Source organism: Xiphophorus maculatus, chromosome 20 (genome assembly GCF_002775205.1).
Source record: "Xiphophorus maculatus strain JP 163 A chromosome 20, X_maculatus-5.0-male, whole genome shotgun sequence".
NCBI lineage: Eukaryota > Metazoa > Chordata > Actinopteri > Cyprinodontiformes > Poeciliidae > Xiphophorus > Xiphophorus maculatus.
Window position 1 is genome coordinate 12,201,480 of NC_036462.1, and position 14,609 is coordinate 12,216,088.

Below are 14,609 nucleotides of genomic sequence, written 5' to 3' on the forward strand. Positions count from 1 at the left end.
ACTGTCAAAAGTATGGGATAAAGACAAATAAAGAATTCAATGAAAAACATGGTGCCAGATGACACCTTTTTGATTGTGTAACTATTGATCAAAAGGAGTTGAAGGGGTTGTATCAGATATATATTGCTGCACCATGGCAATGCAACATTGACAAATCAAGTAATTTTTTTTAATGACCATTTGAAATGTTCCAAAAAAGTGTTAAAACAGCTAGAAACACCATAAAATGTAATTGTATTCAGTCAACTGCATATTTTTCCAGATAGACGTTTACAAAATTCAAATTCTAACACATAAACAAACTCGTAATAATCTCCTGCTAAGAACTTTTATTTAGAAATATTTTTATTCTAAACTTCAATAGATACAATGAAATGACAAGGCATTGATTCAAAATGGCAACAGTGTGAATTCCCCAATTCCCACCAAACCCCGAGATATGACAGCTGGTTTAAGAGCTTTGCATTTCCTGTCAAACAGTCACTGTTTTTCTGGAATATAAGGCCACCAGAGACTCCCCCACTAAAATGTTAGTTTTCCTTCGGCCAGTGTAAAGTCTTTCGGAAGAAATTACCACGTTGCATTTCCACTGCTGATAGAAACACAAATACGATAGATTAAATTACAAACAGTCGGCCCAGATATTGAGATTCATTAGTCCTTCTGTCCCTTTTCTTGTCCAGACTGAAGATCTTCAAGAGTATGTTTGACCTTTTACGATGAGACTTGTCCAACCTCTTAGCGTCGGCAAGGTCCTTCATCTCATCATTCACATGAAGTAAAAAAAGGAAGTCAAAGTTAAATGCACAAGTTCTTTTCCAAGTTGTGCCCCTCCTGCCTCTATCAAGCTTTGTCCTTCTGTCCTTTCACTTGGTCTTAAATTCATCATGAGTGATGTCACAGGGCGATAGAGGGACATTTCAGGGTGGTGATGGAAGATGAGTTGGAGTATCAAACAGCACGTCTACAGGCCTATAGACTGCAGGGTTTGTCTCTCAGCGTTGTTGAGGTGGTTCGAGAACATGCTGTAGCATGGCTGCTGAGCAAACTGTGTCAGAAAGTCCGTCAGGTAAGCCTGAGGAGAGAAAGAGTGGAGTATTAAGAGAAATCTTTATAAATGGTTCTAAATAACTATTAATTCAGTTGGTTTTTTTTTAAAAAACTATGCACAAGAAAAAAAATTCTGTTAAAAAAAAAATTTTAATTTTGAAATTTTGTCTTGGTAGATTTAAATTTCCAGAATTTTCAGTCAATTTAAATGGGCTGTTTCAAAGTGTAAATACTAAAGTCCACTATGAATCACTGGTAGACACTTTTTACTGTGGTCAAAATTAAATATTTTAATCAGAAAAGATCATCTCTAGATGGCTGGACGACAGGTTAGACAAGTAGACAGAAACATATAAATTATAGGTGCACTGATCCACTTTTTTCACTCCTGATATCGATACAGATATCTGAGGTTTAGAATCGGCCGATACTGATCCAATAGAGATAAACAGAGCTGAATTGATGTACAACATTCTTTTTTTTTTTTAAATACAGACATAGTGTACTGAATTACAAAATTATTTGATGACTCTCCTCCAGAACAGCACAATTAAATACATCAATAGCTTCACAAACTTAGTCAAACATGTAAAAACAACAACTTAATTTTTTTCAGTCAGTGCAAATAGGAATATAACAGTCAATGGAAAATAAATGATAAAGAAAAGATACTGACAAGAACAACATGTGTACCATCTTGGTCAAATGTGTAAAAACAAACAGCAAAAAAAACTTTCAAACGATTCAGAAAGTTCAATTAGGCATTCTAAAGATAATGTAAAATAAATAATAAAGCATGAATTCGTTCAGAACATAGCATACAATTATACTGAATAGATTTGTGCTTATGGATCAGGCTCATTCTCACAAACACCCAATCTGGATTTTCTTTTTCAATATCGGAACCGATGCAAATACTAATACCGGATCGATGCGTCTCTAATACAAATTAACTGTATTAAAAAGTGAGCATGTACCTGCAGATCGATCTGATAAATGGGGTCTTTCAATGCGTCTGGATCATCTTCCTCATCATCCTCATAATAATCGTCATCTGTCAAAATAATGCGAGTATTAAAAACGTAAATTCAGGTAAAACCAAGGCACTCAAAAAAAATAAATTACCATATTTATTAGATGAAATGAGATCAGAAAGCAGTTGCCCTGCTAATCCTTCATCCTCCTCATCATCCTCTCCCTCCCCGTCCTCCTGGTCGTCCCACATGCCGCTGGAATCTGAGACAGAAACAGAAAACGGTCGTGCAGATTTTACTGGGAAAAATGTTGTAACATAAAACTCTAAACACTGTTTTTATTTTCAGTAGAGGTTTGACTATTTTCATTGCTACTCCTCACCTTGACTCCAGTCAACAGCGTTCGCCCTGCTGGCGTTCGCTTCCACCACCGTCGATAACTCGTTGATGATCAGTTTAAAGATTTTCACAAGTAAAGGAATGTTCGTCCAGCGTTCTGGGTCTATAAAAATCAACCATCAAAAACAAATATATAATAAGACAACAAAAAATTAATTTACTACCTTCCAAAACTAAAAATATGTGCAACAAAAATTAAAATTTATTGTCCCTCAACTTTCTCAATAGTTTAGATTTACTTTTGGCAGATTTGGAGCGAGTGCGAATGCCATCTTCAGGGTTGTAGATTTCTTCTCCCTTAACCATGATGTCCTGAAGTCGCTTGTCGTCAGCGTTTATGCCATGCTGCAGAAGTTTGCACAGCGCCACAGTGCTGCACGGATAAAAGCACATAGATGGAGACAGTTTGAGGAAGGCAAGGGGAGATAAGGGAAGTCCCAGCACACTTAAACCCAAAACATATGTAAGAAAAGAAAGTCGTCTGACCTGACTTTACCCTCATACTGTCCGTAGAAAAGATGCTGCCTGCTCATCCACTCCGTCATAACGAATTCCAAGGCAGGTTTTCCCGTCGGTCCTGGCAGACTGCACAGAAACTCCAGCAGAGGGTCCAGCTGGGAGTGGACCAGGTGGGCAAACACCATGATGAGAGACTGCAGGATGAGAAGGGAGACAGATCAGGAAATAAGGCAACTACAAAAAAAAAAAAACAGTGAATGTCTACTAATATAGATGCATCTCAATTAATGAGAAAATGGCCAAAAGTTGTTGTTTTTTCAGTAATTCAATACAGTGACTATTTCTGTCCAATACATGGAAATACTTCACAGTAAGATAATTCTGAACCAAAAATATGCTTACTGTAACATTTTGTCTGAGCAACACTATTTTTGGTTTTACTTTCTATCAGCCATAACAATCAAGATTTTAAAAATGCTTGCAATATAATGCTCTGTGTGTAATCAACCTATATAAGTTTCGGCTTTTGAGCTGAACTGCTGAAATTCTGATTTATTGACATTAGCCTGTCTTTCCATCTCTGCTCCCTACCTGCATGACGCTCAGAGCCTCGGCTTGCTGCATTTTGCTCAGAATGGCTCTGAGGATGTGATCCAGCTGGTCCCCGAGCTCCGTTCCAGCCCGAGAGATCAGAGTGGATACCAGCCGTCCCACGAAGACCGCCGTGGACTCAGAGGTCCGGGGGTCCAGCAGCTGGTTGACCACCTGCATGACGTACCACAGGCCGCTGTTGCCCTGCTCGTCCCTCCACTGGGCAATCTGCTCCAGGGCGACAGAGACATACGCTCGCAGGCACTCGCCTCCGTTCTGGCAAGATGGAAAGAAACATGAGAAAATTCCCTGATTACTCATCGCTTCAACTTCTAATACCAGAATTCAAAAAGTCAAAATTAAGACCTTTTAATGCCACCTTAAATGAAATCTAAGACCAAAAAAACTAAAAATATCAGGAATGGTTGGAGGATCCTGCTGTATTAAAATCAAGCATTGCAAAAATGTATATTTTCTGGATTTGTTTGTGTTTTTGCCGGCAGCTTTGTCCTTTTCACACCACAATTGGCTCTTTACATCCTTAACACCCACAGTGTCAAGATTTTTTTGCACAAAATGCACGTAGCCTTGAATGGACTGACAATATGAGTGAGAGAGTAGTGAAAAAAACGTCGTCCAGACAACTGGTGATAAATTTGCATTTACCTGTAATAGAGCAAAAAAGCTCACTATCTAGCTATCAAGTCTATTAGCAGTTAGTTACAGGTAGCCTCAACTGCCTCAAGTCTCAGAACGTACTGATGAAAAACTCTACGTGCAACTCAAATTTTTGCTTGAAAAAAAAATCTACATATATTTGAATATATGAAGCTTTTATTACCTGCATTATTGTGTGGTCATCAGTTCGTAAGGTACACTGAGCTACCACAGGAAAGGCCTGACACACCAACAGCTCTGATAGAGGGGGCTTTGTGTTTCGGACCACTGTGGCCAGAATGTCTATTGATGTCTGCAGAGACAAAGAAATAAGTGAGTGCAACTGCAAGGAATCAAAACATCGAAAGAACCAATGAATCAAACAACAGAAATAAAGAAGACATTTGCTTAACACAACCTCTGCAGGTAAATAATATTAATGATATGTTGCACTTACAGCACAGAGTCCAGAGGGGATCTTATCAGGTGGAGCCTGCATGATGCTGATTAGTGTGGGAATGAGTCGCATCTGCATGGGGCCCTGACAGCCTTCGATTTGAGCCAGCTCCTTAAAGATGTCCTGAGCCAGGGAGGCTACCACGGGGTCTGACGGGGAAAGACAAGAAAAGGTCACTTCTAAAAGATTAAAGCCTTAAATAGAGATTAAAACTGAGTGTACTGGAGATAAAGTTGGGTTAATAGGAAGAAGGTATTCCAGGAAGTGATTCTGGTCAAAGGAGCTGCAGAAGTACCATTGTTATATTTGAGGAAAATGGCGATTGTGAGCGGGCAGATTTTGTTCTCGGCGCTGGTGGTGAAGGCCGGGTCCACGGTGCAGACGATGCATAGCGTCTCCATGACGAGTGTGAGCACCTCTGAGCTGAATTGGGCAGCGAGCTGAACCAGTCCTTCCAGTATGCTGGGGAGGAAAGGCTGAAGGATGTGTGTGCTCTCCGACAGCTTCAACTGGTCACAGTAACTAAAAAAACAACAAAAAACAGCAAGGCATGAATAAAAATGTACATAGTTCATAGATTTCAATTTCTTTCCACTTCACAACAATGCACTACCATGTATTGGTCCATCACATTAAAAGCCCTGTGAATTACATAAGAGATTATAATCCTGATATGATATACTGTATATACTTGTACAAGGTCCAGTAAGAGATGGTAAATGGACGTTATCAGGAGCTCATCCAAAGCTAAACCACAGCAAACAGTGAGCTCACCCCCAGATGGCCCGGACCGCCGAGATGCGGACGGATGGAGGCTGGCTGTCATGGAGACCGCTGACTGTGGCCTGGAGAAACTGCTGGATGAGTTCAGGAGACATGGCTGCAGTGAAACGACTGGCCGCCCACAGAGCGCGGCCCAGAAGGAACGGGGATGCAGCTGAGGAGCAAGAAAACAAAAGACAAAAAAATCAAAACAAAAACAAAAACAACTTTAGGGAGCACATTAGTTGATCCAAGTTATTTCTTTTCTTTTTGACAGAGCAACAAGTTATTTTCTTGTTAACATAAAACAAAGGGGTAAAAAAAACAATAGCAAAATAGGAAAATGATCTAAAACAAGAAAATGTTTAATACAATTTAATATTGAACAATGACAAGAATGTTATGCCTCTTTTTGTGTCTGCACATATCTGACTCTCTCACCGGTGAGATTAAGATCAGCCAGGATGACGCCGGCCAGAAAACCGTGCATGTCAAACTGAATCCGACCGTTCTTCACGTTCTCAGTAATGATGGTCTTGACTGAACCGAGGGCCAACATGCAGGCCTCATGAATCTTCCACCTAGTTAGGAAAACAAAAAAAAAACAGAACATATGAACAACAAATTCCCTTACTCTACCTGAATGCAATGACTTGAATACATTTCATAACTAAAAGCCATTTGAGTCACTGTTCTCCCCTCACCAGTGCTCACTGCCACCGTTTTTAGCTTGTTCTGCCTCCTGGAGGTGTCTGGTTGCAGCTGCTGCCAGCGCTGCTGCACTTTCATTCTGGAACTCTGCAGCTACAGCCTGCAACAACAAGTGAGCCTTTAGCACCATCACACACACACAAACACACACACACGGCCTGCCGAGATGTGGTCTGGGCCGTGAGATGGAAGGAGATGGATGAGTTTTGAGAGAGCAACTCAAAATGCTCTCTTGTGGGGTAGCAACTACAATAATTTTATTAATTGATTATTCTATCGATTCATTGGGTAAAGTAAATTGGCACATTTTGCATGTAATCATTTATATGCTAATATTAGAAATAGCTTTCAAAAATACATTTCAAAGGTATTTCTAATAATATTTTTGTTTTTAAATAAAAACATTTTATTGCTGAAATGTAACAACATAGCATTTTTTTGGTGTACACTTTATCATTTGCAGCTTAAAAAAAAAAAAAACTTCAATATGCAAAAAGCTCAACCCATTCTACTATTTACTAACAAAAAAAGTATTTTAAAATCTGAAATGCATGATCTATATATTTTTGTGCAGTTTTAGCTTAATTACAGCTCAGACTACGTTGTTCTTTCAGCAAAATTGCCTTTTTAGAGTTTGTATACTACAGTTAATGATTCATTTATTACTAAATTAATTGATGACTGTTTCAATAATCAATTAATCACAATTAATTGTTTCAGTCCTACGCAGAATAGTTTAACTCATACCTGAGAAACAGAAGTCAAGAGAAATGCAACAAACATCTATTTTTTGTCCATAATCTGAGTATAATTTGTTCCTATGGACAGGCTGAACTGCAGCTGACCACCGCTGACCACAAGCTCTTTGTTTTAGGTGAAGCTCACCAGCAGTAGGTCCTGAGCAGAGATCCGGACAGAGTAGGAGAAAGTGTCATCATCCTCATCCTCTACAAACTGCTGAGGGTTTGCCGTCCAAACTTTGACCTAATCATAGAAAGCGCCGTTCAGTCAAGACAAAATGATTTCTCACAGGATCTGGCAGAATTACATGTCGGTGGTTCCTCACCTGGTCCTCTGTGATCTGCATGTACAGGATGATGTAGTAGATGAGCTCTGGCAGAGCTTTCCGCACTGTGCTCTTGAACTTGTTGTTCTCCAGAAGCGTGTGGACAAACTCAAAGATGCTGAACACCAGATTCTCAAAGCCCAAAACTTCTCCTGGAAAAAATAGTACAAGATAAAAACGTTGATATAGAATTACTGGTGAAGGGAGGAAATAGGGAAACATAAAGAATAGAGTGGAGGATGTGGATTTTGCTAACCGTCTGAGTCAACAGGGTCGTCCACTTCCTCAGTGTAGTTGACTTCAGTTCTTACATAAGTGAATTAAAAACTAAGGACTAACAAACTGAAAAAATATTTATCTTTTAGATGTTTTGATTTTAAAATTTAAAATAATAATAATAAAAAAGCACAGATTTATTAGCAGAAAAACTATAACCAGTAATTAACATAGATCTGGTGATGTGAGGGATATAAAGCTGCACTTTCAGTCAGTGTATTCCAGACGATGGGTAATATTTGCTGCATAGACGAAACCATCGGTTTGGGGAAGTTCTTCACTAAAGCCGTTACTGCCTGTGAAAAAAACAAAACAAAACAAAAAAGCAGCTTAAACCCTTTGGTAAGAACATAAAACAAAAAAATGTGAACATATCTTTCTTGTAGCCTTTACAAACATCTGTAACAAAGAGGTTTCCATTCTCAACCTCTCACCTTCAGGACTTCCATCTTGAGACCGCTGTCAGACGAGGGTCCATCAGGCATCTGCAGAGCCTGCACAAACGCTTCTGTAAACTGCTGCACCACCGGGAAGATCAACGCTTTAGCAGCACCCTAAATATAAATACACAGAGTTATCATGAGTCACAAATAAATATGTATCTGAAAAAAAGTAAGGCTGCAACAAATGATTATAAGAATAACTGATTATTCTGACAATCGCATTAAAAAATAACTGGCAGAGTCTGAAGATTTTCCTTTTTATAGAATATTGTAAATATCTTAAAAAATGCAAATAATCTAATAATTTATTTTATAAATTTATTTATTTATTAGAAAGTAAGCATGTTACTGCCTAAAATGCAATAACATTCCTTAAGTGAACACTTGATCATTTGTAGCAAAGGAAGCATCTGCAGCTAAAGAAAATACTTTTAACATAAACATGTAAAGAAAAAACTCAGGTGTTTTTGCTTGACGCGATGAAATGAAACAAAGGGCTAATCCGTTAATTTTTTTTGACAAACCAATTAGTAATTGGATTGCTAAAGATACTTAATAGAAGATTTTTTTAAACAGAATTTGGACCAGGTGAAGCTAAAACTCCCATTTAAGGAGATCTGGGTTGAACATATTTATAGACGTTTTTTTTTTTTTCTTAAATGCAAAATGTATCTATTTTTTATACTGTTTTGGCTTAATTACTGCTGTGACTTTCAGAAAAAAACAAAAACAAAGAAACTGGGTTGATTGAAATATTTGCCACAAGAATGTTTTAGAAATACTAAGAAAGAAAAATTCTAAAACATGATGCATAATGGAAATCATATTTTGTTTCATGAATCAGACAGGTGTTGATGTGAAACTGGCTTCACCTTTTCAAGCTCTTCAATAGCACAGATGAGGTTTGCACATGTGGTGAAGATCTCCACTGCTCTGGAACGGGTACGGATGCTGTAAACCTGAAATTATTAGCAAACATGAGGGAGAAGTACCGTACCGCACAGAGAAAAGTATAAGATCCTTAAGTTAGAAAGGATCTTATGCTTTCTAACTTAAGGAAAGCATTGGTTATTGGCAGGTGATCATTTTTTTTAGCTTACTGGTTCCATAAATAAAATTGATAATACAGCTTCAGCACCTCAGCCATGGTAAAGATCTTGTACATCTCAGGTAGGATGACTGGAGCCACCAGAGGCATCTGAGTGTCTGTCACCTCGCGAGTGAACTCTGGAAAGGAGGGCATTCAAAATAAAATTCAAACTAAAGAAAAAATTATTAGTTTCTAAATGCAGCCTCAGTTTTGGAATTTCACTATTACAAATAATGTATATGAGCTTGATTAGCAACACCTATCCAATGATAGGCTCTCCAAATACTTGGTTTCATCATTAAAAAATATTTTGCATAGATTGAAGTCTGACAAAAGAGAAAAAAATATAAAATAAGTGAATAGACAAATAAACATAATGTCCAAACACAATAAAATCAGCCTGAAGAGATTAACAGACCACTGAAATTTTACACTAAACCAAGCTGTGACTGTCTAAAGAATTTTTTTTAAGATACCTGTGAGGACCCTCATGGCTCCATGAACTGCGTTCACTTCTCCGCTGACCAGCATCTCCATCAGCAGGGTGAAGAGCTGTGGCCACGCCTCAGGCCAGTCCCAGTGGGCGATGGCTGACACAGCGTAGGCGACACTGGAGCGGACCTTGCTGATGGACTCGCGCAGGCCGCTGGGCAGCAGCTCCCTGATGGCGGCTTTAGCCTGATGGGACAAGATGAGAGGAGATGGGCTTGACAAGGTCTGGCTTTAAATCACTCAGGAGTCCGATTTTAATGTAATACTTTGAGATATCTTTAAGAACCATCGCCGCAGGCTTCTGATGTGGATGAGTGGGCTGAAACTAGTCTGAAGAACATTAAACCATCTTTGAACGTTTACCTGATCTGTGGTTTCAGGAGGCCTGAACTTCTCTGAATGGGCGCACCAGTGAGTCTCCACATACTGCTTCAGGATGACAGATGCTAACTGCAAACACAAACCCAATATGTGTTAACCTGAAAAAGTTCCCATACGGGGAAACAGAAACAACAAATCAGTATCAGCATGACAAACAGAATACAAGACTTGATTTTAATATATGAACTTTCCATGCATGTGTAAAAAAATCCATGGGTCTTCTGCTTATTTCTTAGTTGTACTCACTTGACGGATGGCAAGCGCTCCCTGAGGGTCAACTGTAAGTTCTGCCAGATGGACACCAAACTCTGGAATATAAAAACATCAATTATGCTGCTGGTAAGATTGACTTCTTATAAATAAGACCAAATTAGTTTCAAACCATGTCAAACAGGAAATGTAGTAAGTAGAAGGTCAAACAGACAATGATATTTAAGAAGTTTCCATTTACACAAATGCAGAAAATGTAACTTATTGAACACTGCGAACACTAAATAACACCCCACTGCAGCAACAAGGACCTGCTTTGACACCAAGATTAATTATCATTTCAAAATACCAACTAAAATTGAATTCTGTGAAGCTTAAAGTGGCAGAAATAAATAACAGGTTTTATAGAGATTTAAACATGGTGAGATTTTTTATGAGCATTTGTACAAAAATTAAGGATGGGCACCATTTGCCACTACTTGGTTAATCACTAAAATCAGTACCTAAAAGCAGCAATCTGCAATCTGTGGCTCTGTGAATCTTCTACAATGGCTCTTAATAACTTTTGTTAAAATAATAACAAACAAACTAATGTTTTCAACTACAGGTAATATAACAATTGCAAGTTTTTAACAGTTTTTCCTGAAATATTTGCATTGAATGTCCTCACTGATACCACTAATATGTTTTACTTCTGTTTTTCTTGTCATTAGGTTGGAATCTATGTGCTTTTAGGTTTCACATCATTTTAAGTCCAACCGAGAAAAAATAAACATCCTTTTCATGCAAAATTTTGTTTTTATTTTAAATAAAAATGGAAAAAAAGTGTTTTGTTAAAAGTGACACCAAATTTACTACTAGAATACATCTAAAATGATGTTTCTTTTTCCCTTTCTTTTTCAAAACGTCAGATGAGAACTGCAGTTTTAAACTGCTTTTCTCTAGGCTAACCTGAGAGGAGAAAAGGCTCGTCAGGTTGTAAAGGTTGCAGAGCCGACTCGACTGATTCCAACCTGGCATGGCAAGCATGCAGAATGAGAGAAAAATGTTCAATTCAGGATGAGTATGAACCTCATCAGCTCCACCTCTAGCTGGCTTTCACCAAGTGACATCAGGCGCCAGAAGACAATGTTAGTGCTGACAGTCCTGCAGAGCTGCGGCCTCAGAGAGAGAGGCCTGCGGAAAGGGTCGGCGCTGCTGCAGCGCCCGCTCACTGCCCGCTCAATTAACTTTTCAGCAGCAGCACGATTACTGCTGGACAATAGAAGGTCAGATGGAGAGCGTTAGCTACTGACCATGAAACACTTACTCTACAGAAGATGACAAATCTGTTGGCATCCCTGAAACAGATGGGTAAAATGCTTTAAAATAGAAATCACTTTATAAACTCACATTGAGACTAATTTTAGTAACTAACAGCATATTTTGTCCAGAAAAATGTGTTTTAACAAAAAAAAAAAAATGACTGTGATACCATTACCAGTGGTTGTGTTTTGCCCCAAATACTTGAAGTGGGTTTGATGTCATACAAATACATATATCAAAACACCTCATGTACACTGTAACAGGCACGGTGGGAGCCCTGTTATGCTGTGGGCTTGTTCCTCTTCCAGATAAAGGAAGATTATTTAAGTAGATGAATTCATGAAGTCACAAATATTATAAATAAAACCGGTAAACTGAGAAACAGGTTTTTGTGAAAATTAAACATTCATTAAGGTTGTGTAGCTCAAGGAGAAAATTAAGGAATAATTTGTCACCAATTTAAGCAGGAAACATTCATCAGAAAAGCTGGAACAACTTCACCTCTCCTGTTACAATGACACATTTAAAACATGTGATCTCACTGGTGAAGCATCTGAATTAGGACTCAGATGTTGCTTTTGCAGGAAGCTGGGAGCTTCAGATGCGGGATATTTGGGAAACTCCCCCCTTCCACTGGAAGCTGGGGAAATCTGTCAAATGGATCTAAATGACTAATTTAGACACTGACTGAACACTAACTGAAAACGAGTTGCTTTGGCAGTGAAACAGCTGTTATATGGATTATAAAATTGCTTGAACACGTTGGTTAAGTCACCATATAACAAATACCAACTAAAACTTTGCTTATTTTAAGCGCTGACCATTCTTTTGATTTAATAATTCAGCCCGAGCTCCAGTGAACCACAGCCACAGATTCTACATGTGACGACACTGAAGTTAGCCTCTGAATCGAAGCTTCATCCGCTACACTTCAGTAAAAAATGATTTCACATTTAATCAATCTGGACCACTTTTGAGGTCAAAATGATAATAAATTTAAAAAAATAATACAAAATATTGAGCAAATCTGAGCAAAATTCCTCCACAATGCCAGATAATTTCAACTACTTTAAGTATTTATAAAATCTTTAACACATTCGTAAAATCTCAAATATGCGATTTCAATTTATTTTTTGGCATTTAAACTAACTTAGCAGTTAGTCAAATGGTGATTTGACAAGTCCGGCAAAAATTGAATTATTCTGCACAGATTACAGGTTACTAAAACATAATTTGGTGTGAGGAACCCATTATTTTATTTGTTTTTTCTTTTACTTTTGACATTTAAACCACCTTACATAAAGTGTAGCCCCTGTTGAAAACTATAATAATGTAAATGCCCCATCATATTTGAAACCAAATGTTCTACACTGACCAAAGATTTGTTTTCCAACAGTTTGGGATTTGCAAAACCTTTACTCTATTTTTAGAACACAAAAAGGGAAATTAAATGCCTTTAGATTAGAGTTAGATAATTACATTTTGTGGGTTGAAAGCTGGAAAGTATGGAAAAAAACTGCTATTAACCAGCCTCTTAAAATGTGGAATATGGTTAATAAAAGTTTCAAACATAAGGTTTCGTTTTCAAGTAATTATAATCAGTTCAGTCCGTTTGAAAAGAAGATTACCATTTCATATTACTTCAGATGTTTTAAATAAATAAAAAAGGTTCAGAGCCCTTAAACCCTTTATTGAAAGCTCCAAACTGGATACCAACTTCAGCCTCGCTCACATGTGCCGTATCTAACTCTCAAGCTAGGGTCGCGCTAATGATTACATTGTAACAACACTAGCTGTGGGCTGTTTCAATCTGTTAGGCTAAAAACAACTACGATCACAACGAGTCCTAGAAATAACTAGCATGTTTACAAGCTCTTAGACCAATTTAGTCCTTAATAACTTCTACTAACATGGCCTAACATTAGCTGCCTGGAAGAGTCCGTCCAGTTAGCTTAGTTCACTGAAGAAAAGAATAAACCAGCACCCAGCATAACGAAAGAAGCTACAACACTTAAATGTTAAACATTGGTGTAGTTTATAATCCGGCCACTTCTCACCTTCTGTCACCTCCAGCACTTTGATCTGCTCCTCAGCGGCGGCGCGCACTTCTTGCACCGGAGACAGGATGGCCGTGAGCGTCTCAATCAGAGCCTCCTTCAATCCCTGCTGGACGGGTCCGACAGCCGGGACGGCCCGACCGTCACCCGCACCACTCATACCTGCTATGTCTAGGCTCGCAGCCCGCTATGGAGAGTTCAGCTACCCGGGTAGGAGCGGAGCCAAAGAGCCACGGCCACCGAGCGCGCCAATGCATGGAAAAGTAGAGGCGGGGCTTTGCTGGAGGAAACATTATTCAGTCGTTCCGTTTTTTGGATGCGCTTTTGAGCTACAGCGCCCTCTACCGGAGCGGTTGACGAGGAGCTTTAGAAAAGCAGTATTTCTATAGTTTTAGTTAATAAAATATCTGGAAAGTATAAGTCACACGCAAAATAGTAGTCCACACAGAAACCTTTAGTAAAAACTTTAAAACGTATACCTTTTTAATAGTTGTTTTGTATACTCTATAACTGTGTGTCTTTTGGCCAAGTCTCTCTTGAACAAGAGATTTTATCTCAAGGAATTCCTGGTGAAATAATGGTTAAATAAAAAATATATAAACTGGTTGAGAAAAAACCACTAACGTTGACTTTTTTCTACTTATTGAACCAAAATTGAAGTCTCAAAACAAATAGACCGCAGATTTGTCCAATTGATTTCACAAATGTGAATATAGCAATTGATCAAAAGTGCTTTAGTTATTATACATCACTCCTACGGGCTGCTTAGAACAGGAGGAAAGATGAACGTTGCTCTTTTAATACAATAGGTGGTGCTATGCTGCAGAATCACCGGATCTCTGCTTAATGCATTTTATGCTGCCAGAAAAGGCCTGATCTGATGTTTTTTAAAGCAGCTAAACTCATATTTTCAGACCTCTTGATGGTTTCCTATTATGAAAGAGAAAGAGTAAACTGAGGATTGAACTAACATAAATGATCATCAGCTTCCAGACTTATGGATGTGACAAAGAAAGGACTTACTGAAAGATTAGTTTGAGGCAAAAATATGAAGGGAAGACAATACCTTCAAACAATGGGCCAGGGACTAAAATTTGAAAATACAAATATGTGACCGTCCTCTTTTTCTTTTTCCAATCTTATCCAGATCTAGAAAATATTGAAATCAAATTTCAAACTTTTTCAAAAGTAAATGGTGAATTGAGTCTCAAAAGCTAGCCAGATGATTT

The 14,609-nt window shown here is 38.3% G+C and overlaps 1 protein-coding gene across 1 annotated transcript; it reads right to left on the reverse strand.

Annotated features, from left to right (window-relative positions):
• Positions 1 to 332: 332 nt before the first annotated feature.
• Positions 333 to 13,665, reverse strand: ipo9 (importin 9). Its single transcript, XM_014471093.2, has 24 exons — positions 13,381 to 13,665; positions 10,055 to 10,116; positions 9,791 to 9,877; positions 9,412 to 9,613; positions 8,984 to 9,072; positions 8,718 to 8,804; positions 7,837 to 7,956; positions 7,598 to 7,698; positions 7,383 to 7,441; positions 7,127 to 7,278; positions 6,946 to 7,044; positions 6,054 to 6,160; positions 5,791 to 5,930; positions 5,362 to 5,524; positions 4,883 to 5,109; positions 4,588 to 4,736; positions 4,315 to 4,443; positions 3,474 to 3,749; positions 2,910 to 3,076; positions 2,663 to 2,796; positions 2,407 to 2,526; positions 2,176 to 2,286; positions 2,028 to 2,104; positions 333 to 1,075 (listed from the first exon to the last, which is right to left on the reverse strand). Exons 1-24 carry the CDS (start codon positions 13,538 to 13,540, stop codon positions 965 to 967), a joined length of 3,129 nt encoding a protein of 1,042 aa, XP_014326579.1. The 5' UTR covers positions 13,541 to 13,665; the 3' UTR covers positions 333 to 964.
• Positions 13,666 to 14,609: the final 944 nt, after the last annotated feature.

What these genes read in the sequence shown, in the direction of transcription:
- ipo9 (XM_014471093.2), bottom strand. Translation starts at nt 13,540, where the DNA reads ATGAGTGGTGCGGGTGACGGTCGGGCCGTCCCGGCTGTCGGACCCGTC. An exon ending in AGTGCTGGAGGTGACAGAAG is followed by an intron (nt 10,117 to 13,380) that starts GTGAGAAGTGGC and finishes TTTATATTCCAG; the next exon opens with AGTTTGGTGTCCATCTGGCA. An exon ending in TGCAGATCACAGAGGACCAG is followed by an intron (nt 7,045 to 7,126) that starts GTGAGGAACCAC and finishes TTCTATGATTAG; the next exon opens with GTCAAAGTTTGGACGGCAAA.